The 24123-nt window shown below is 42.7% G+C and overlaps 2 protein-coding genes across 6 annotated transcripts in view; one reads left to right on the forward strand and one right to left on the reverse strand.

Annotated features, from left to right (window-relative positions):
* Positions 1–20340, reverse strand: part of CHN2 (chimerin 2) — a 315435-nt gene extending 295095 nt beyond the window's left edge. Inside the window, exon 1 of one of the 2 annotated variants that reach the window (XM_005549902.4) lies at positions 20125–20340. Coding sequence is in view for 1 of the 2 variants with exons in the window: in XM_045387632.3 (XP_045243567.1) it covers positions 17111–17114 (4 nt within the window). In the remaining variant the exon portion in view is untranslated. Of the gene's footprint in view, positions 1–17110; positions 17398–20124 lie in introns of those variants that run through there. The other variant, XM_045387632.3, reaches the window with a different exon arrangement.
* CPVL (carboxypeptidase vitellogenic like) overlaps positions 19567–24123 on the forward strand; it is a 205306-nt gene continuing 200749 nt past the window's right edge. For 2 of the 4 annotated variants that reach the window (XM_065542167.2, XM_074035303.1), the window contains exon 1: positions 19567–19758. The gene's annotated coding sequence lies outside the window, so the exon portion shown is untranslated. Of the gene's footprint in view, positions 19759–19848; positions 20040–24123 lie in introns of those variants that run through there. The other 2 variants (XM_065542165.2, XM_065542171.2) reach the window with 1 other exon arrangement.

The following is a 24123-nucleotide window of genomic DNA, read 5'->3' on the forward strand; positions in this document are numbered from 1 at the left end:
GACCTGAACCAGCTCACTGAGAGGCTGGGGAGAGAGAAGAGCTCAGCCTCAAGGAGGCAAGAAGCAGGAAGAAGGGCAGGGGCCAAAACCTTGGCGGAATGATAAGCCAAAAAGTGACAAAGAAAGAAATGTAATTTGATAACGGATCTTATTTGAACATTTCCACAAAGTGATAATAGACAGTTTTAGGAAATATGGCCAGTGGGTTTCAAAATGGGCACATTTGCCCATTAGGAAGAGACAGCACTTGATAACAGTTTTTGGCAAGCTTCCAACCTTGTCAATTATCTCAATCCTAGTGCAGTCCTCAATCCTGGTGGGATTTCCACCTACCCAAGCGTCCTCTACCAATTTCCCCAACCCTAATTGTCTTTTCCTTCCTCTCAGATATACTGCAGAGTCTCCATGTCTCTGGAAATTAATCACTATTTGAGAGATTAATTGGAATTTTCAGGCTATTAATTGTAATTTCCTCTTCCTCTGGCTTTTTTAATTTTGAGGAAAATCTACAAGGACTCTTTCAGCAACTAAAATGTATACTAAAAAAAAAAAGAAGTTCCAGCCTCGCCCAACAATAGCTGCTTCTCTGTCATTTCTACTCTACAGCTTGCCAGTCACTACACCTGGAGAATTACTTAGGCTTAGTTACAAACTCCATCTGGGGATTTTAAGAAATTGGCTTACATAATAAGATTAATTATATATAACTATTTAAATGTTAAATGATATCATTTCCACTCTTTAAAAGAACGCATTCATATTCAGAATCAGTCACTTAAGAAAGAGGAGTACATAATTTAAAACCAAAAGAAAAGATAGTAGCTAATACTTTGTCCCATAGGTTATGGTCCTTGGAACATTTTCTTTCCCTGAGAAATTGAATCTGCCTTATTACACAGACATACACTTATGTGTGACATCCTACAAAGACATACATATACACTCACACATACTCACACACTAAAGACCTAACTTTCCAGCAGAAGCAAATCCTTGCCCTGGAATGACATAGCAACAAGTACTTTTAATTCCTATTGAACCAGAAGCAAATGTCTCCTGGCACAGAACATAAAATTGTAACTCAGATAGAAGAAAACACCTTAGGAAACAGACTTAGATTAGTGTGCTGATTTTAAAAAATGCTTTCCTGGTATTAAGGAGTTACAACTACAGTTCTGGCTCCAGGCTAAATCAGACCCTTTATGGGGACCTCTGGGAGGCCTCCCAAGACTGTGACATTTACAGAAGTAGAAAGAATGAGAAGTTGGGAGTGCCTCAAGTAGCTAGAACCACATACTCTGGGAAAAATGGACAGCGAATGCAGAGGACAGCTTCAGGCTTCTTTTCTGTCTAGGGGCTGTACCTGTGCCACTGTAAGAGTCCCCATGCAGAACTTCTGCTGGCATCTATGAAAGGGCACAAAAATCTCAGATTGGGTAATAATTTAAGGGAAAAGTTTGAACTAAAATATTTAATTGTTAATGACTTCACAAGTTCTGCAGAGTTTCACAGAGTCCGGATTCACTCTCAAACTGTGGACTGTGAACTCCTTTACAGTGAAGTCCACGTCTCCACTTACTCAGCCATTCATCCAAAAAAAAAAAGTTTCTAAGAAGTTCTGGTGTGGCAGTCTCTCTGCTAGTAGCTGGTGACCCAAGGGCCCCTCCCTTCCTGGAGTGACAGCCACTGAGAACAGACTGAATAAAGAGTCACAAGTGGACTGCTACATATCTCTTTATGTCCTCAAAGCCAAGCATGGTGGCTGGCATCCACTCTGCACTCACATTCTATGAAAGAGAGATGAGAAAGAGGAAAGAGAAACAATGAGAAAAATAAGGTTCAGGATACTGCCATCTCCCTGCCAAGTATCACAGATAAAATATTTGGGTAATTAACTAAGTAAGGGACATTCAATGTTGGATTCATATATAACACATATTCAAGTGTAAAAATATGTCCCTACCTCCATCTGAAATTATGACTATTAATCATCTTCAGAAACGACAAAGTTTTCAGTAATGTAGCCCATATCAATCAGTTTCTGGCCAATAAACTGTTGGTGAAGATTAGGAATGATACCACAGGAAGACGAGCATTACCATATTGACTGAAGGTAATAAATTCATGGAATAGAAGGAATTCTATAAGAGTTGAGATCAACTTGAAGGCTCCTGTCAAAGAGTCAATACTGATCCACAAAGGCATTCCATCCTGGTAGAGATGAGGTTTCCTAGAAAAGCCAGGTGTTTTTGTTTTTGTTTGTTTGTTTGTTTATTTATTTATTTTGAGCCAGAGTCTCACTCTGTCGCCCAGGCTGGAGTGCAGTGGCACCATCTCGGCTCACTGCAAGCTCCACCTCCCGGGCTCACGCCATTCTCCTGCCTCAGCCTCCCGAGTAGCTGGGACTACAGGCACTCGCCACCATGCATGGCTAACTTTGTATTTTTAGTAGAGACGGGGTTTCACCGTGTTAGCCAGGATGGTCTCAATCTCCTGACCTCGTCATCCACCCGTCTCGGCCTCCCAAAGTGCTGGGTTTACAGGCGTGACCCACCGCGCCCGGCCGAAAAGTCAGGTTTTAAAGAGGTTATAACGTATGGATAAAAGGGAATGACAGGCCAGACGACTAGGGAGAGGATACTCCAGCTCCTGCAAAGGAAAAGAAGTAAAACATTCACAAAATGTGAGGGCTGCTACTGCGTGCCAGAAACCATGCTAAGTCGCTGCGGTGGCAACGTGATGACTAAGACCTAGGGCCCTGCTCCGGGTGTTTACCGATGATTACTCAAGAGCCACAGAAAAAAGAGGCCATATTTGAGCATAAACAGAAGTCTAAAAACGGAAATAGGATCTAATTGACTCATTTTTGGAGATGAGAAAGTATTTCTTTACCGGGGGGCTTTAGCGGCATCCAGAAATGCCATCCTTGGAATCAGGAAGGAGAAAACATGATCACGACTTCCTTTCATTAAGATCACTGGTGTTTCCCTTCTGAGATTACAGTGAATAAAGACACTGCTGATCAGATTAAAAAGGGCAATTATTGCTTGTGTGAATGCATGCACAAAGATTACAGTAATGCAGTACTCTTTTTTTTAAAAAGAGTCCCTATCTTTTAGAGATACCATCTGAAATATTTACAGATGAAATGATGCCAAGCCTGGGATTTGCTTCAAAATAATCCTGGGTATGGGGTGGAGTGAAGGTGAAACCAGGCTATGATGCGATCATTGTTGAAGCTGGACGGTAAGAGGTTCGTTATAGTTTTCTCTTTACTTTAAATATATTTGAAATGTTCTTTATAAAAAGTTATTAAAATATACATTTGTAATAAAAAGCCTGCTGAATATGTAGGGAAAGAAGAAACTTTTAAATGATCATTCAATAAAATAGTGCTACTCAGTGTAGCAAGTTAAAAAAATTAACAAAATCTCCTTGAACATTATTATTAAATAGCACTATGGGCCTATAGGGTGTTCTGTATACCGCAACCATGCCTTGAGCAGGCTAACTGAATTTACTACATCTTTGGAGTTTCTAGACCAATTTCTGATCTGTTTTCCAAAGTGCCGGTCACCACTCTAGAGTGGATCCTGAAACCAACTTGTGGGCCCTGATAGTTTTTAGATAAATGAATAGAAATACAATAGAAAAGACAGTATCAGAGCACATCACACATAACAGGATGAACTCTCTTTGTGGAACTTCTGTTTCTCTCTCTCTCTCTCTCTCTCTCTCTCTGTGTGTGTGTGTGTGTGTGTGTATGTGTGCCCGCATGCAGCATTTGTGTTTAGTCTAATCTCAACATAATAGCCAGAATGGGTCTGTTAAAACCTAAATCACAGCCGGGCGCAGTGGTTCACGCTGTAATCCCAGCACTTTGGGAGGCTGAGGCGGGCGGATCACCAGGTCAGGAGATCGAGACCATCCTGGCTAACATGGTGAAACCCCGTCTCGACTAAAAAAAATAAATAAATACAAAAAATTAGCTGGGCGTGGTGGTGGGCGACTGTAGTCCCAGCTACTCGGGAGGCTGAGGCAGGAGAATGGCGTGAACCCAGGAGGCGGAGCTTGGAGTGAGCCAAAATCGCGCCATTGCACTCCAGAATAGGTGACAGAGTGAGGCTCCGTCTCAAAAAAAAAAAAAAAAACCTAAGTCAGACCATGCCACTGTCTTCTAGAACCCTCCAGGGACAACCTATCTCAGTGTAAAAGCCAGAGTCCTTACAGTGGCCTACGAGGCCCTCCATGATCTGCCTCCTCCTCCCTGCCAGTCCTGTTTACCCCTTTCTCGCTCTCCTGGCCTTGTTTCTGTTCCTGGAACACACCAGGTACACTTTCGCGTCGGGACTCTGCAGCTGCAGTTCCTTCTGTCTGGAATGTTCTTTCTCCAAATATCTGCATGACTGACTCCCTCACCATCAAGTGTTACCTTCTCAGTAAAGCCTTCTCTGACCACTAAACTTAAAATTCAGACCCCCTTACGCCCAGCATTTCCTGTCTCCCTTCCTGCTTTATTTTTCTCCATAGAACTTATCACCCTCTAATATACCATATAAATTAATAATTAGATATAATTATATATAAAAGATACACATTTATATATACAAATTATATATAGTTCCTTTGGTTTACTGTCTGTCTGTATTTAGAAATGCCACAAGGTCCAGAATTTTTGTCTGTTTTGTTCATTGCAGTATCTCTAAAATCTAGAACATGGTAAATAATAAGCACATATTGAATGAAGTATGGGTGTGTGCACGGTGTGTGTGTGGGTGTGTATGTGTGTGCCTGTGTGTGTACGTACTGGGTTTCATAGTGTAGGTAACATTCCAAAAGGCTTGTATGACACTGCCTTGGAGCATACTTGGACTACCTCTGGGCTTACTAAGAGTGAAGGCTGAAAAGCAAGTACGATACAGACACCCAACAGTCCTCATGTCTTACAGACTGGGTGCCTGGAACAAATGATGCCAGTGGTAATGGCTACTTGAAATATGTGTGTATGTGGGTGTAACTGATTTACACACAAGAGAGTTGTTCCCTTGGGGGACCACCAAGGCACCATAAATTGGCAAGAGGAAATAGGCAGAATCAGAAAAATCATAAAAATGTTTAAAAAGCCTCAGAGATGATCTGGGCCAAACTAATAATTCTACAGATGAGCATCAAAGTCACAAAATGGTAATGTAATTTGCCCCTGGACACACAAAAAGTAAATGCTGAGACAGAACTAGCATAGACTTAGGTCACATGACCCCTCATCCAGTGATCTTTACACACCATGGCCCATCATAAAAATGAAAAACAGTAATCTGCTCTCCAAAACCCTCTGCCGGTTCCCTTTTCCTTGGGAATAACCTGAAATTATTTCTCCAATTAGGCACCAATACATTTATTCCACTGGACTTGACCACTTGTAGGAATCTCTGTTTTAAAAACAAAGAGCTGCTAATGATCACTATTTCTCATAAATGAAAGCCTTAAAAATTCCCTCCCATAGCAACCGGCAGTGGATTGAATCATCTACTATGATTCCCTACCTTTCTAATAATATAGTTCCAACTTACATCAGGCCCAGGGATGTTAAAGCCTGTCAAGAATCAAAACCTTCAACCCTCACTGTCCTACTTCTCATTAGAGCTAAAGACTCTACCCAGTTTTAAATTAATGGATGTATATTTTTTCATAACCATAAAACAAAGTGCTTCAAACCATAAAGCACTAACAAGTGAAAACAACATATGAGTTGTCAGTCATCTTAATGTAGTAGGTGAGCAGAACATTTTTTTCAGGGAGTGATATTATTACAAAGTGAACAGGTGTACTAATTGCCTGATTCACAACTAAGACTATAATAGGCTTTTTGACTATGAGAGGCCATATGTCTTGGAATTCTCAGTGTTTTGTTGACGGCCTTAGAGATTCTAAGGGCTGAGGACATTCATGACATAATTGTGGCGGATGTTCTTGGTTCCCTCTTTCCCCTTAACAGAACCCTGTTCTGTTCAGGCCTCCTCACCCCTTCAGGAGAGGCTGGCCCATCTGCACTCCAGGAAGGGGGTCACAACTGGACCAAGTACATCCCTTGCCAGTGATTGGTTAACACCTAAGCATGTGACAAAGCTGTGGCCAATGAGGCAAGGGGAACTTTGCCAGGGCTGTGGGGAGCGCAGGTGTGTCTGAGAAAGTCTTTCTTATCTTCCACAGGGCAAGGAGGAACAGATTTCCTTCTCTGTTTCTAAATATGATGCCAGGGGACTGCTGTTGTCATCTTGACACTGTAAAGACAGTGAGGCTGAGGACAAGGCCCCCCGACCAAGAGGGCAGCGCTGAGAGAAGGAGACAGAGCCAGATACTGCAGTGTCTACAACCACGGTCCCTCAGCACTTCTTTTTAGGGTTTTCTGTATTTGCAGGTGAAACGTCCTAACCCTTACAATAATTGCATCCTGGAATGGTCTGGTCAGGATGTGAGGAGGTGTGAATGTGTTATATGTGTTGGTGTTAGCATGAGAAAAGTTTGCGTGAACAGCAGGTCCCAGGAACAGTGAGTCTTTTGTTAGAGATGGCTTAGCCTGTGACATTAGAAAGCAGGGGGAGCAAAGTCTAAAATCCGAGATGTCAGGGGAGCTGCAGAGGCCAGCACAAGGCACAATACCATCCCCACGTGTGCTGCTGTCATAGGGGGCCTAGGGTGGCCAGATTTCACCTGAGGGAGGACACAGAACAACAGAGCCACTGTAGCCCGTGCCCACTTCCTCTAGGGGTTGCCAGGAAAACACTCCGAATGAGACCTTAAAGAAGAAGTTCCAGTACTTGCTTTGTCTTTACACTCCCATGAAGGGGCATTTATTTGTATTTTGTGGGGGTGCCTGTTTCAGTTGTCATATGAGAAAAAGGAAGGCCATGAACAACTTGAAGGGGAGCCAGCCATCCTATAAATTCACGCAGGCCATAGGATATTGAAGCCTGCCCAGAAAGTGGCTACCCAGGGACTCAGTTCCCCAAAGACATCTGTCTTTAACTTCATTAGTTCCATGCCAGGGCCAGTCTTCCTCCAACTAACAGAAAGTTTATCTACTGTCAGAACCTCTGTGACAGCTAGAAGCGTGTAATACTTAAGTCTCTCTAACAAAGTCTTTATAGTACAATACTGTGATCTGTTGTGATCAAAGGGTGTCGGTTCTTTGATTAGAAACAACAAAAGAGCCAGCAGATGATATCCTTGGAAACGTCTGTACAAGCATCCATCTAGTGGGGGCATATGGAGGCAGCCACAGACGCATCACTGTACGAATAATACTCGGGAGCATCGGGCACACAGTCGGGAAACTTGCTTCCTCGATGACTCACACTCTACTTCGAGGTCACAGAGTTGTGCCCAGAGTTTAAAAACCTGGATAAAAAGCTAATTAACTAGTCATAAGAAATGCACTAATTTCTTTGTCCAGCATTAGTAGAGGAGACCTGCTGCTCTCCCTCATTCTTCAGTGAGAAGGAGGGTGCCATGGCCTTTTGGGGATACTGGGGAAGGGAGGCATTTATCTAGTGGAGGCTGAGCTAACCAGCCCCAGAGAGCAGGTCCCTATGGAACTATCTGAGAGGCTCAGGGGCTGGCTGCAGAAGAAGATGCATGTGGAAATGAAAAGAGGAAGAGAAGGGGTACTCCCATGTGTTGAGCAAGTTATCAGTGAATATGGACTGAAATGCCTCCCATCTGATTACAAGCATCCTGTCCAGGAAGGACTTAACCTATGGGTTTGTTTTTTCTGTTTGCCCACCTTATGACTGATTCACCTTCTCTTTCTTACAATATCAATTTCTTTGCCTTCTTAAAGTAATGGCTTTATTGAGATATAAATCACATACCCTACAATTTACCTGTTTAAAAGCAAACAATTCAATGACTTTTAGTTCATTCACAGATATGTGTTAACTATTAAATATTAACACAATCAAATTTAGAACGATTTCATTACCGCAAAAAGAACTAATACCTATTAGCAGTCTCTCCCCGTTTCACTCCAAACCTCTCAGCCGCAAGGGACAACTCATCTACTTTCTGTCTCTAGGATTTGCCTACCTTGAGTGTTCCATATGCGTGGAATCATACAGTATGCGGTCTCTCACTTCTTTCACTTAACGTACTGTTTTCCAGGCTCATCCCTGGTGTAGCATGTGTACAGCATTGCTTTTTGAAAATTTCCCTGTGGCTCTCCATGTTGAACTCTAGCTTTACTACTTATGTTTCTTCAGTGTTCACTATTCACTCCTGAAATGTGCTCGTGAACCACAAATCAAGGTAAAAAGTCCTGATTCAGATAAATTCATGTGATTCTGCTCAGAGTCTCCCATTGAAAGTATGTACAAATAAGTTAAAAAAAAAATTCTAGGCCAGGCGTGGAGGCTCACACCTGTAATCCCAGCACTTTGGGAGGCCGATGCGGGTGGATCACGAGGTCAGAAATTCGAGACCAGCCTGGCCAACACGGTGAAACCCCATCTCTACTAAAAATACAAAAATTAGCTGGGCGTGGTGGCACGCACCTGTAATCCCAGCTACTCAGGAGGCTGAGGCAGGAGAATTCCTTGAACCCAGGAAGCGGAGGTTGCAGTGAGCCGAGATCAGACCACTGCACTCCAGCCTGGGTGATGGAGTTTTTTCTATCCTGGGGGAAAAAATTTTTTTCTAAAAGTTACTGAAGGTGTGTGGCTAATGTGAACTGGTGACAGGGTCCTTGCAGAACTTACTTACAAACAAGAGATAAAGGAGGGGCTGCAGTTGCACTCCTGTGACAGTTACTGAGTGCCTGTACATGCCAGACACTGTGCTAGGCACTGGAGATCCAGCAGTGAACAAAACAAAAATAGCTGCCCATGTGAAGCAGGTATTTTAGTGATACATGATAAAATTATTTTAAAAAGAAAAGCAAGGGAATAAGGTGAAAATTCAGAGTAGTGGTTGCCTTGGAAGGAGGGAATGAAATATGATGGGGAAGGAAAGAGAGAGGAATACAGAGGAAGATACAAGGCTAGGTAATGTTCCTAAATTGGGTGGTGGCTTTCCTAATAATTATGTGGCTATGCTATTACTGATTTTTTTTGTATATATTGCATCTTACCTAAAATGTGTATACATTTTTTTTTTTTTGCATAAAAAAGAACCATTCCTTTAGATGGGAAAGTATAAGCAGTGGTGTTCCTTGGATTGACTGAGCTAATTTAAAATATTGGGACTGCAGAATGCATACTGGAACCTTACACAGAGTAGAGAAGTTCTAAGTTGGCATGATTACACTTCAAGGATTTGAAAGGCTGATGAAGAAGAGCAAGGTAAGGTATCTAGGAGACACTTTTCCAGCTATCTTAGAAGATCACGAGTTCTGAGTGGTCACTTACCACTCGAAAGGAACCTGTGGTGCATCTTATTAGAACATGAGTTTTATGAGATCAGGGACTTTTAGGTTTTGTTCACAAATTTTCAAGTTTTTTTCACAGCCATTCACACATTGGATTCTAACAACTAGTATTATTAGCCCATTTTATGGATAAGAAAATAGAAACTCTGAGAGCTATTTGGTGCTGGTGTTTGGACCAGATCCCCAGCTTCCTAGTGCTTGTAACACAATGCCACCCTTGGACTGTGTGGTTCCAATGAACCCACATGAATTCATGAAACCCAAAAATGGATGCTAAAAATAAGTTTCAGAGAGTTAAATTTAAAGCAATAGGAAGAAACACCTATTCTTTCTGTAAGTAGAAAATGGCTGAAACTCATGAATGTAAGAAGGAGCACAAGCTGAAACGGCAGATGGATTCAGACATGTTTACATTAACTCCTGAATGACAGATTTAAACTCAGCTATTTATGAAATGTAAGATGTCTGCAGGGCATCTCCTCCCTGAAAGGCTGTTGTGCATTTTTACAAAATACCCTTAGTGCTATTACTTTAGAATACAGAACCAAATAAGTACTGTGGCAATTACTATGTTCTTAAGCCAAATGACATCGTTTAACTCAAAATCATGTCTTACATGTGTAATTGCTTAGGATTTGCTGTGATTCTATTTCTAACCTTAATCTGATATTAATTATTTCAGGAGAGTTTACAAAGCTTCTGTCAATTGCTTTTTCCTCTGAAGAATTCATATTCCGAAAAAAGGCATGTGGATTAGTTTGGCTGCTTAAAGCAAGCATAGGACTCGGGCTCTCCTGAGACCAAAGTTCAATCCTAGGGCATATTAACATCACATAGAAGAAAAACTTCTGTGCCCTGGTCACCGGGAGTACCTTCAACCCTAGGCATTGATCATGAGGCAGATCCAGAGAGGATATTTGGCTAGAGCTAACCAGCCTCCCAACCAGAAATTAACAACTCAAAGGGTACATACTGAAAGAGAGTAGTGCTCTCTGTGTATATGAAAATCAGCAAAAATAGTATTATTTACCAAATAAGCATGGTTTACTGGATCTCACTGTCTCTGAGGACAAGCACTGTAAAACAAAATGGCTATTTTTTTTGTAATAAAGATTATCTGAATGAGCAACTTAAATCAATATTAGGCAGCCAAATTATGTGTATTAATATCTACATATCATTAGTATAATCCAAGTGAATTACTTCATTACTAAAAGTAATGCTAGGCCTGACTTTTCGTTTCCCTTGATATTAACTTATATATGATATAAATTTGATTGGAAATAACTTTTGTTTGGAACCTAATCCACTTCCGTTCTCTGTGTATACATATATATACACAAACACATATATATACGTGTGGATGTGTATGTAAACCCACATCCTTCTCCATGGCAGGACATCACAGTACAAAGGCCATGAGACAAGAGTTTTCTACACACAAACACACAGAGAAAAATGTATGCTTTGTTTCCTCAGCTTCTCTTTCTAACTTCATAGCATTGCAGGCTTTCTTTGGAAGGAGGGGTATATATAAATCTAACAGAAATATATGAAGTCTAGAATTATACTGAAGCCCAAACAAAACAAAACACAAAATCTGTCTAAACAAGAATCTGACAAATATCCCAACCTGTTCCTCTTTATAGAACTTCACTTGAAAATCACTGTAAAGACTCAGAAAAATTAAGGACATCTCTCAATGTCTGGGACTAAAACCAAACAGGGACCTGAGAATCAGGGCTGAGCTGCGTTGGTAAGTTTCTGCCTTGGTGAATGGAAGGTAAGTTCTGCCTTGTGAATGGAGGGTAAGTAGACAGGGCTACAGGAGCCACTGAGCAGTGCATCAGCAGGTTTTGTATGGCAGATTCTGTGATCAAGGCTAGAACATTCTCACTGGAGTCATCCAGACCAGAGCTGTCCGATACAAATATAATGTAAGCCACACATGTAATTTCAAATATTCTAGTAGTTACCTTAAACACATTTTTTTTAAAAACAGGTGAAAGTAATTTTTTAAACATATTATATTTAGCTATTTGGCTTAATACACTTTTTTTTTTTTTTTTTTTTTTTTTTTTTTGAGATGGAGTTTCACTCTTGTTGCCCAGGCTGGAATGCAATGGCACGATCTCGGCTCACTACAATCTCTGCCTCCCGGATTCAAGCGATTCTTGTGCCTCAGCCTCCTGAATAGCTGGGATTACAGGTACGCGCCATCATGCCCAGCTACTTTTTGTATTTTTAGTAGAGACTGGGTCTCACCATGATGGTCAGGCTGATTTCAAACTCCTGACCTCAGGTGATCCACCTGCCTCGGCCTCCCAAAGTTCTGGGATTACAGGTGTGAGCCACTGTGCCAGGCCTAGATCCAAAATATTATCACCTAAACATATATTCAATATTTCAAAGGTTATGAATCAGATATTTTTTATTTTTTGGCTTTGTACTAAGGGTTTGAACCCTAGTGTGAATTTTACACTTGTAGCACATCTCAATTCAGACTAGCCGTGTTTCAAGGGCTCAGTAACCACATGTGGCTGTCACACTGGACAGTGCAGGTCTAGGTCTTGAGAATCAGGCCCTTAGAGGTCAATGACAGCCCCCACCCTCTGACAGATGCTGCAGAAGATCTACTGCGACAGCCACGCTCCCTGCTTCCCATTTCTTTGCTGTCCCAACACAGTCTCTTGGGCTTATTCCATGGAAGCAACAACATGTAAGAAAAAGCATTTTACATTGCTAATATGGCATTACGTGAAGTAATAAGTAAGTACTAGGTTTCACTTCCTTGAAAAGGACAATATCCAGCCAGTACTGAGGATGCAGAAGGCAATAATGGGGCCTGATAAAATCCAGGAACTGGGCCTCCGATGAGAAAAGAATTGTATAAGGTTATCACCCAAGTGCTTCTGTGATTCATATTGCCCTATAAGTTGTCAATAAATAACAAATCACCATGTCATAGTCTTTTGGTTATTATCGTTTCTGAATCCAATGGCCTCAACATTCACCTCTTTCTTGACAGTTACTTGACACTTTAAAGATACCTTCCACCTTCCCATTTTGTTGCACTTGAGGATGGTAACAGAAGTTCAAGGAGAACTGTTTCCTTTTCTTAGAAACTGTCATGTTCCTGCATCTTATTTGCATGCATTTCACCCCAATTAAATGTGCTGAAAATTCCAAAAGCTAACTTTATTTTCTAAAAACCAGTGCAATTGCTTTGCCCCGATGTGGGCTTTTTGTAGAAGTAAAAATCCTTCTAGCTAGCTGCTGATGGCCAGCTTGGTAGAAAAGCTCTTTTAAATTACATGGCTTGTATATGCCACTAGCAACCTCAGTCCACACATTCAGTTTTCCTTACGATGTCTTTAAAGGAGATACAACGGTAAGATCCAAACGTTTTTTGGACATGGGCACTTTTTCCTCTTTGAGGGTGAAATCAGAACTCACTGTGGATTTATTTGAAAAAGAAATTGAGTTGCCATTAGGGAAACAAGAAATCACTTTTTAAATAAAGCTTGAATCATACCTCAGGACTAGAGAGTTTATAAACATTTTTAATTACCCTCCCCAATATCATCCTCTAGCTGTCATTTCACAGTTTCCCTCAAGGTCATAAAGAAATTACTTTTTTAAAAAGTCAATTTGCAAAATTAGTGAAAGATAACCTAAACAGCACAAGAAGCACACACAGCAATGGGAGAGCACTGGATCAGATTTTCTCTTTTTAGCTTGTTGATTTTACATTAGTTTTGTCTCTGTCTTAGAGAATTTCCTGTAAAAAAATGATAAAAATGTTTTGTATCTGTGTAGTCCCATATGGCAGCCACTGGCCATGTGTGCTATTGAGCACTAGAAGGGTGCCTAGGGTTATTTAGGAACTGAATATTTTTACATTTAAATTTAAATAGCCACATGTGACTAGTAGTTACCATACTGGACAACACAGCTATACACAGTTAGGGCAGACCTAGGCCACTTAAATCTTTGTGCCTTTATGGGCACAACAGCCTGGAGATCTGAGGTCCATTTAAAACATAAAGCACTTTATGACTTCTTTTTTGAAAGTATTAAGTAATTAAATAGAGCAGCCTCTATGAGGCCAGAAAGAAAAAAAAAAAGTCTACAAGAAATTCTCTAAGGATGATGCTACTCTTTAGGATGAGCCAGGAAGTGGGTGCGGGGAGCATTAATGTCACAGGAGCTTGGGTCCTAGATGACAGTTCCAGCTCTAGCTCTGCTGTCAAGTAACTGAGTGGCATGAGATCGTTTCTGAGTTCCTGGGGCTCTGATTTTCTTATACAATGTGGAATCTGTTAAACAACTACCAAGGTTCCTCCTTGTTCTCAATCTAGTCAGTCCAGCTCTTATTTCCTAGGACATTAAAATATTGGTTGATTGAAAATAATACTTTACACTGCACTACAAATAGGCTGAGGTTGAGTGATTTTGACAGGCCAAATTGTTGAAGCAAGGGAATGCTACAATTAGTTCATACTATACAGACTAGATTCAGATTAGTCTCACAAAGGTGTATGATTAATTATAAATGAGGAGAAAGGCAGGTTATTTGCACAAGCAGCTAGTGGCTGGCTCTCCCAGAAAGCACAGCTGAAAGGTCTGTGGCCAGTGGATGATATACTCATCCCAATTCTTCAGCTTCAGGTCCCAGAGAGCCACCTAGGTCCCATTGCAGAGCACACTACCTATAGGGCCGGCCCATCTCTAACTGCCATTTCCTCTAGCCATGGAGACTTTAAATAAACCTCTGCATTTATTTGTAGCTTGGAGACACATCGTTGTGTTCTGTCACACCAACTAGCCTGCACCAGAGACACAGGTATCCATCTTGACCCCCTAACCTGAATCCATGTGAGAGACAGAATACCAGCTTCCTTCCCCATGGGCCAAAGGGAAGGAAAAGCAGGAAGGTGCCTAGAGGATTTGCAAACTATGAACAGTAAAGAAAATCAAATGTGGGATTGATGAAAACATCTCTAAATAGAAATCTGACCAACAACAGATGAGAGAAGAAAAAGAGACAAAATAAGGAAGGAAGGAAGGAAGGAAGGAAGGAAGGAAGGAAGGAAGGAAGGAAGGAAGGAAGGAAGGAAGGAAGGAAGGAAGGAAGGAAGGAAAGGGGAGGAGGGAGGGGGAGGGAGGGAGGGAGGAAGGAGGGGAAGGAAGGGAGGAAGGAGGGGAAGGAAGGAAGGAAGGAAGGAAGGAAGGAAGGAAGGAAGGGGAAGAAGGTGGGTAGAGGGAGCGGGGAGGGAAGGTAGGGAGGGAAGAAAAGAGGGAGAGGGGAGGGGAAGAATGGAGAAAGAAAGGAAAGAAAGTAGAGAGGGAGGGAGGGGGAAAAAGCCATTTTGTTTTGAAAATTAAATGACATATTTCAGAAGCCATGAAATGAGAATACATACATTCATAAAAGATAAATGATCGGTGGGTGATAGGGGATGCTATTAATCATATGTCTGTCTATCACTAGGTTCATGTCTTTTTGTCTGCATTTGCCTTGACCGGAATCTTGATCTTCTGGCAGAAAACTCTTCCAAAGCATTTCTATGTGACACCGCTCATGTATAGGTGTTCCAAACCAAATGTCCACTTATTTTCACCATTGTGCAAAAATGGGAGACCCTGCCCAGCAGCAGATGGCCCTCAGCAGGGCTGACACTCAGGCCAGGCCCCAAGTGGCAGCTCTCAGAACATACTGTCCAGCTAAACCCTGCACAGACTGGCCATGGAAAATACCTGGTGTTCACATTCCCCCAAAAGTTAGGCAAATGACAGGGTCACCCAGTGCACTTCATGGCATTAGTGGGGAGAACCAGCGTTTCAGCACAAGTTCACAAATCGTTGGGTCCCCCTTGTCAAACACTGCAAATATGTAGCATGCTAAGAAAAATCTCCTTACCTCTCAGACTCTATCACTCGGTTCATCTGAGTTGCTACAGTGGAGAATAAAATCTAGTAAGTTAAAATGAGGTGTGGAATGCTCAGGAGAAAAACAACAAGGACTAGTACTCCTCATCTGAGTGAATAATTTCTCTCACAGAGTTAATTTTAGCTTTGCAAGTGTTTTATTTGAGATCATATTTTAAATCGGAATTTGTGCATGTGTGATTTAAAATAAAAAAGGCAATCAAGTCTTTCTGCCAATCTAGGCGATGTGAAATTTAATTATTGAGCAGTTATCATTAAAACAATGCAAAGCAATTTTTTACACATAATTGAATATTCCAGAAGAAAATTTCTGAAAAATCCAAAAGTCCAAAAGAAAACTTCTCAGTGAGAATGTCTGTTTCAATAAAATACCCTGTTTTGTAGTATTGGATGCAGAGAATTTCTAGTTAGACATACATAAGTCTTGCCAGAATTACTATAGTTCAGTTTTGCCGTCTGCATCTAGGAATACGGAAGACTTACCTATGTTACTGGTTATGAATCCCCAATAATGAGTAATGAAAATTCCTATTTATTGTTTCTACATCAACAACAGTGTGACAGCAGAAAACAGCATGATTTACCTGGCCCACATTACTGTTGTATAGAATCTAAAGAAATGAATACCTCAATCCATTCAGGAATGTTCTTTTCCCAATTAAGGTTTTGAGGACTGCACCTAATACTGACTTTTTACCTTTTTCTGTTTGCATTTTAATTTTAAAAGTCTGTGTCAATTTTATTTTGATAATACAGTGTGTTTATGTTTCCAGATCTTAACTTCTTATCCTTGGGGTTCCTTTAATATTTAATGTTTTACCTTTTTCAGTTACTGAGAACATCTCATATCTTCTTTATTTATTGACTTGCTTGGGTTGATTTTTTTCTTGACTCTGAAATTATCCATTTGGCAATCATATTGCTAATATGCAAAAAGTTCTTATTTCAATTATAAAAGCAAACATAACCCATGATTATTAAGAAGACTGTTTTGCAAATTGGCTGTTGTTTATTTCAGAATATAATAAAGTACCACAGGCTAAATTAGAAGCTTAAGGATAAGAACTTTTCTTTTTTGCAATTTAAAATAATAAAGGTAATCAAAGCTTCCTGCCAATCCAGGTGATTGTGAAATTTAATTACCAGTGGTTATCATTAAAACAAAGGTAAAGCAATTTCTTTTACACATAATTGAATATTCCAGAAGAAAATTCGTGAAGAGTTCTCAGAAAATGTATTTTAAAATTAATTGTAATCTGATTATTTCATTTGTTATGTCTCAGTTGGTACCGTAAAATAAATGACACATTTGGGTGACGTAGCTCAACAGCAGCTAGTGAGAGCAAATTCTCAGGAAAATCAGGTAACTTTGACCTAATGCTGAGCAAATTATTAGATCTTAACTCTGCAAACACAAACATACTTAAATCTCCCGCTGCTATTCCTCTATGAGAGGTATAACCCATGTTGACTTCACCTCTGTCTATGCTGGACACTACAGAATCAACTGTTCCTTTTTCAGTGCTCAATTGCCCAAATGTCCTACGGCTTCCAGAGCTGTTCCATCAAACCCACTGCTACCTGAACAGAAAGAAAACCTCCTACATCAGCAGCAGCAATGAGTGAGCTGGCAGCTCTGTGCACGATGCTGCTTATGGGCCTGTAAGCATAACTTTCCTAAGTGCAAAAGGATCAACGGCCCCAAGAAAGAAAGTCAAAATAAGGCCATGAACTTACCCATCTCCAGGCCTTTGCCTAAGTTCTTCTCTCTTCCTGAAACGTCTTTTTCTCCATCTGTCTTCTGGAAAAATTCGACTCAGCTTTCAAGGCCCAACTCGTATGACATTCCCACTGACCCCTCTAATTTGACTAAGTCAATCCCTCTCCTCTGCACCCTCCTCCACAGAATTTGTTTTATCAAACTGGAGTAGAGGTTGCTATTTGCATGTTTGTCTCGGCTGCTGGATCATAAGGGAAAAGGATCTTGACTCATCCTTCCATGCCAAACACTCGGGACTATGCCTGAAACCTGAAAGACACTCGCATGTTTATTTAATGAAGCCCAAAATTCAAGATCAAATTTAACATATGATGAAAGAAGTGGATTGTATGTGTGTTGGATTCATGTCTGCACCTAAATTCTGAGCCCATGAATGCCTTCTTTTTCATTCCTCGAAGAAGTAAAATTTATTCACATTAAGCATTTATTAAATGCTGGGCCCTGTGCTAAATACTCTACATACATTATGTCATTCAATCCCCAAGACACTCTATGAAGTAGGTCTTATCATCAGTATCAGCCTCATTTACAAATGAGGAAATTGAGGCTTGGAGAAGTTAAGTAACGCACTTCAAGATACCTGGCTGGTTGGTGATGAAGCCAGAATTAAAAGACAATACTCCCAGAACTTCAGAGCCAGAAGGAAGCCTATAATTATCTTTCCCCCTTAGCCTTCTTGAAGCTGAGGTTTGTAACTTACTGCCTGGCACATAGTAGGCCCTTGAAAATAGTGATTAATAGACTGATGGAGTGCCCTAATTTCTCAGGTTCTGGCCTTCGCCTGAGAGAGCCCAGCTGCCACCACAAATAGGCTCTATTCTTTCTGCCCAACACCTCTCACAGGTGTGAATTGCTTGTGTCATCTGAATTATTCATGATCCACACAATGGTAAGTGTGCTTAAAAAGAGAACTACAATGCTGTATTTTTCAAGACAAAGTGCCTGATTAATTGGGGAATTAGGCAGTATAAACTCATGGGCTAGGTTGATTCATGCCAAACAATACATCCATGCCCACTTTTTGAATTTCAGTTTTTACATAATTTCCCAGTTTCCCTTAGGATTAAAAATACGGGTAAATAAAGCAGGAAAAAGAACCATCATGGGCATCTCTATCCTATCTGAAAGCAATTAACATCATCTAAATCTCATACTGTGTTGTTTCAAACCAATGTATTCTTCCGAAGGCTGTTAGGATTTTCAATCAGGCTTCTTAAGCTACATCAAGATCTGGAAATTCAGATGCCACAGCAGCTGTAATTCATGCCACCAGTAAATCATGTGACACCACCACCTCCTTGTCCTTTCTCCTTTCGTCTTTTCTTTTGCCCCACCAGTTCATTTTCTAGTGGGCAGTTTTCTGAGAGGAATAACCATATGCTAATAGAAAGCCAACACCACTGTATTTTCAATTCAATGTTAGTCAACCAAAATGAATTGAAAAACAGCAGCAGTGGTTTGAGGGTACTAAAAATAAACTGTAGCATTTGCTGAGTTCTCAGAATTAAAACCACGGCGGTCAACTTGTTGCTGCTCTTAATAAGATATGACTTCTGCCTCATTGGCTGCTACTACTAGAAACTTGAACTATGTCACACACCTAACAACGACATGTTTTCGATTAGTTGGCAGTGATCGAGAAAGGAAGTGCCATTTCCCAGGAACTAAACCTGCCAAGAAAGATAACAGATGGCTTTCAAGTGATCACCTTGTACCACATCACAATTGCACCTTAGTCAAATTCACCTTGCATTTATGATTTAGTGAGTTACACATCGAAAGCTGTGGTTGCCTTTATGCCCTGCTTGCTCTCCAATGCCTCCAAAAAGGTGTTTATTCCTTTGAGTTTAATTTGTGAATAATAATAAAAACAGCCCAATGGGACTTAATACAATATTAATATATTGAACACTTCCATTAGGACTTCATGACCTTCTTGACCCTTAAATACCGTATACTACACTAAATGTCTTATCAGCTGTCCTTTTGGGTTTGTCATTAAAGTTTTCAATGACCAGAGAGGTAGAGGAATTCTATCTAATGCATCATTCTGATTAGAAACCTGTCATACTCAGAAACCAGTGGGTCTGCTTCTATTGATTCCTACTCCTTCAGATTCATTAGCAATTTTTTTCTCTTCAATTAGACCCGAGGATCAACCATAGAAAAGCTGAAAGAAGCCTTCCCTTTGCTCAACCTTACTTAAAAGGAATAAAAAAATGTATGCCTTGCTGGTGAAATTACAGACAGTATTATTAGAAAATGTCTAAGGAGTCTCTCTCTCTCTCTCTCTCTCTCTCTCTCTGTCTCTCTCTCTCTCTCTCACACACACACACACACACACACACACACACACACACACAACTTGTAAATATGCCAAGAGTCAGAGGCTGGGCTCGACCTCCCTTCCCCTAACCCACTTCAATCAGGATCAGAAAGACACATCCCTTCATCGCTGCTGTCTCAAACCCATGCCCAAGCGAGTGTCTCCACAGAGCTAATTTCTGAAACAAACAAAGAAAATCAAGTCTGCGAGGAACGAGGGTTTGCTCCCCTCTGCTCCGGATTTGGGTGTCCAGGGTAGCGGACGAGGCACGGCAAACAGGTCCGGGCGCTCAGCTTGACCCCAACCTTCTCCGCCCCGCCAGCCCCCGCTCCAGCTGCGCCAGAAAGTGCGAGCCTGCCCGCTCCTTTCGCTTTTCGCCCGCTGCACCCCAAGCCCGAGAACACCCGCGTCCGCACACTAAGGGCACCACCGCTCTCCCACCTCTGCGCTGTCAGATGTCAGGCGCGGAGGTGCTCTGGGCACCGAGGTGCTAGCGAACCAAACAAGTGTCACCCCAGACGCCTGCCCCCACTCCAAGAGAGCGGGCGGGACGGCCACAGGTAGGCTCTGTCCATCCCAGGGTGCGGAGCGAGGGCAGGGGGCGAGACCCGGCGCGGCAGCCGCGCCCGACGGGCTGAAACTCACCGGAGGACACCGAAGAGCCGGACAGGCTGGAGTTGCTGGACGCTGCCATCTCCGCGCGCCCCTCGCGTCGCTGCTCGCTCAGCCCCGGTGCGGGCGCCGCAGCCGCTGCCCTCGCCCGGCCGCTCGCAGCCTCCGCGGCCCCCAGCCCATGGCAAAGTCCTGGGGACGCGCAGAAAGCACCAGCCTCCGGACTCTGCCTGCACTTCCTGCTCCACCAGATGACGCGCTGCCGCCGCCGCTATTTATTTGTGGTTTCCGTCCCGCTCCGCGCGTTTGCACGCTTTTCTCCGGGTGTCAGGGGGTAGGTGGGAGCAGAGGGAGGCCGAGGGGCGGCCGGGACGGGCGGATCTCGGCTCCCGCCGAGCCCCTCTGCCGGCCGCGCTACCCTGTGCGCGACTAGGACCAGGGCGTCCCGGCGGCCCCGAGCCGCCCCGCCAGCTCCCGCACCCTCTCCTGGGCTCCCGCCTCTCCGGCCGCACTTCGAGTAGCCCGGGCAGAGGCGGCGGTAGACGGACAGACAGAGCGACCTCCCCCTCTCCCTCCGCCCCAACTCCGCTCGCGCACACACAAAGGAAGGAGAGGAGACGCGGGCGCACGGGGGCTGGTTCGGCTACCGCGGGCTTGACAGCTCCCGCCAGTGGGGCTGGAGGGGGAGGCTGTGAACTGCTGGACACGGGGAGGCGAGACCGGGGACCGGGTCCCCGGGGTGCTGGGGAGGCCGGCGCGGGGCGCGGGGCGAGCGCGGCTGCGGCGCGCAGCGCTGCTCGTAGGGTTTGAAGGGGATGGGGAGGGAGGGTGTGGGGGAAGGTGGTGGGGCTCGCCGCGCCCCGCTGGGCTCTGGAGCAGCGAGACAGTGGGGGTGGGGGATCCAGAGGGCGAAGGCGGGATCACTAGGGCCACGGTGCTAGGCAGAAGGGAACCTGGGATGACAGAGCCACTGTGGAGCGCTCCTTCCACTCCCCTCCAAATTATCCTTTGTTGCTCTGGAACTGACGGCCCCTGCCCTGCAAGAAGGTGCGTTTCCTAAAACACCCGGGAAGCCAACCCAGCTACACTTAAGTAACCCAGCCACGGACAGCGCCCGACGCGTCCATGGGCCTCTGAGGTTGGCCTTCAAAGAAATAGAGCCGTCCAAACGTGTCATCAGGCCCACACAAAGCCGGGTGTCAAAGAGAAAAAGGTTCTCCTACTGTGCCTTGCAAAAAAGATTCTCACAAAAGACTTGACTTAGCAGCAAGTCCGACTGTGCCCTTTCAGGATAGGAAATGCTCAGGTGTGTGACAGAAAGAGACTCGAGGACAAGGTGTGCCCCTTCCCCCTGTATTTAAACCTAAATTAATTTCACTGGGAGGAAATATCATGCAGATTTTTTTTAAATCTGTTTCACGCTCCCAGCGGGCTAATCTGTTCTTTCAATCCTAAAGCAACAGAAAACTGTGAAATTTGAAGAGAAATTGTTAGATCAAAGGGAAAAGCAAGCATTAAAGGAATGAAAATACTCTCATTATATAGCAAAAATGGAAAGTGTTCACATTGGGGTAGTTCAACTTTTTAAAACATGGTTAAAAGAACATAGTCAATTTAAAAATTATCAGGAGTGACACAGAACAGCAGCTAGGCCCTGGGGATTCACATCAACCAAGCACCTAACATACAGTGAATAATGAATGTTAAATAATCACAGTACGCACCCACGTCACATTTTCTAGTTGATTAGAACTTAAAAAAAAAAAGTCCCTCCAGGATGCTATCCCAGTGTGTCTTCCCATTAAGGTCCATTTTTTAAAAATACAGCTTGCTAAACTGTTAAAGGCGTGTCAGCACTCTTCAGTCATGTCGGACTGTGTCTTCCTGACCCTCAACTGTATGGACCTTGAAACAGCCCTGGCTGGTCTAAGGAGACCCAAGCACCCCCGCTTTCCCAGCCCCCTACCACTATCCTTCTTTATTTTGTGGACTGCATGAAATCATGCATTTCCTAATCTGGAGGCTTCAGGGACACGTGACCCATCACACACTTGGCTTGTGGATTAGATCAGAAGGAACTTACTGTTTCCCCAGAGTTCTTCTAGTAGAAAACAGCACTTACTTGTTTGACTAGTAATTTATGTATCCCTCCAGGTCTTTAGATGGTGGACTATCTGACTTGGCTATGTTGCCTGGTCGAATTTTTACCATCTGGGCTTCGAAGACAACTGGGTTCAAACTCTGGCTCTGTTACTTAGCTGCAACCTTGAGCAAATTACTTAGACCTACTGAGCCTCAGTTTCTTCACCTTCCTCAAAAATCTGATAACACAGGATGCTGTGAAGATTAAATAAGACGCTATGTGGAAAGCTGCAGTGTACCTGGCATGACGTTTGTGTTCCAAAGTGATTGTAAGTTGCTCACTTTAAGGAAGGAATGTATAGTTTGAACAATTTTTGCTTTCTTCATTGCATCTGGAGATAACTAATCAACTGTGACCTGTTCTACTAGGGGGAAATGTCTTATCTTCAACCTATAGCTTATATTTCTTGTCCCAAATTGTGCAATAGGGTAGCAGGTTTCATTATTCATCTCGAAATTTCACAAAAGGACAACAGATTCTGTTTCTGCAGTTTGGATACTCATATTTGCCTTCATAGAGTTTTAACTGGAGAAAGTAAAGCATGACTCTGTGAGGCAGATTATTTTTATTGTCCTAAATTGACAGACGAAGGGACAGGGGAGTATTTGCTGTGAAGGCACCACCTGAAGGCCACCCTGTGCTGTACAGAAGTAGAAAAAAGCTGAGACTCATGTTTTCCTGGATCCTGGGGCCAGAGGAGGGATACAAGGCCAACAAACATGCTTGCTGAACAGAGATGTGCTGATCGGGGAGGTCCAGTCTGTCGGTAGGAGATGAGCTATTACTTTGACATCCATTATTTTGAACACCAAACAGAAAGCTCCAGGTTCAGAACTAAAATCTGAAAGTTGATTGATCATCTGGATTGATAAAGCCATAACCAATGGAGAAAACTCAATATGAATAATAATTCACTATCATCCTTCTTAGATTCGGGAGCCTAAAGGCTGGCTGCTCCTTGCAAAAATGTCTAGTATCAGTAAGTTATCAGGACATGCTGGAAATAAAATGCTAATGTCCCTCTTTGGTAGGCTCAGGCACCTGTTTGTGGACCTTCTAAAGTATTTCTCCAAATGAAACAATGAAAAAGTTATCATCTATTTTATTCATTTATGTATTGCCTTAATTCTAGGTAATACCTATTTGTCAGTGGAAAGGAGAAATCTTAGGTGTTTGGAAAGTAGAATTTTTAAAGACATTTCCACCTTTTGTCTCCAAATATTAAAAGACTTATGGGATAAAAGGAGTCTTGTGGATAATGTGGCCTTCTTAAGAATAGAAATTATCGTTTTGTTTTAACTTAGCTTTCATCTGGCATTCAAAGCCTTCCAAACTTACCATTCCAATCTAATCTCTGTTCCCCCCTTTCACAAATGCAACCCTCTTTCACAGTGGCCTATGCCCTTGGGGCTAGCAGCACTGGATTCTGCCATTCCTTCCTGCTTCCCATCCTTTTAGTATGCTTCCCATACTAAAAGAGTTCAACTAGAATGCACCTTCTCTGGAAAGTCTTCCCTGATTCCCAAGGCAGAAAATAGCTCTTCTTCTGTTAGATTTCTCTAGCCCATCTACTGTACCTCTCAATGTGCAGATCTCGTGCTCTCATTTTAATGGTACTTTTGGTATATATTTCATTTCCTTAGTCCATTAATAGTGGACTTGGCATGGTGGCTCATGCCTATAATCCCAGTGACTCAGTAAGTTGAGGTGGGAGGATCCCTTCCCTTGAGGCCAGGAGTTTGAGACCATCCTGAGCAACATGAGACCTCATCTCTAAAAACATAAAAAATAAATTAGCCAGGCGTTGTAGTAAACCTGTAGTCCTAGCTACTTGGGAGGCTGAGCGGGGAGAATTACTTGAGTCCAGGAGTGCAAGGATGCAGTGAGCT

This window comes from Macaca fascicularis, chromosome 3, assembly GCF_037993035.2.
Source record: "Macaca fascicularis isolate 582-1 chromosome 3, T2T-MFA8v1.1".
Lineage (NCBI taxonomy): Eukaryota > Metazoa > Chordata > Mammalia > Primates > Cercopithecidae > Macaca > Macaca fascicularis.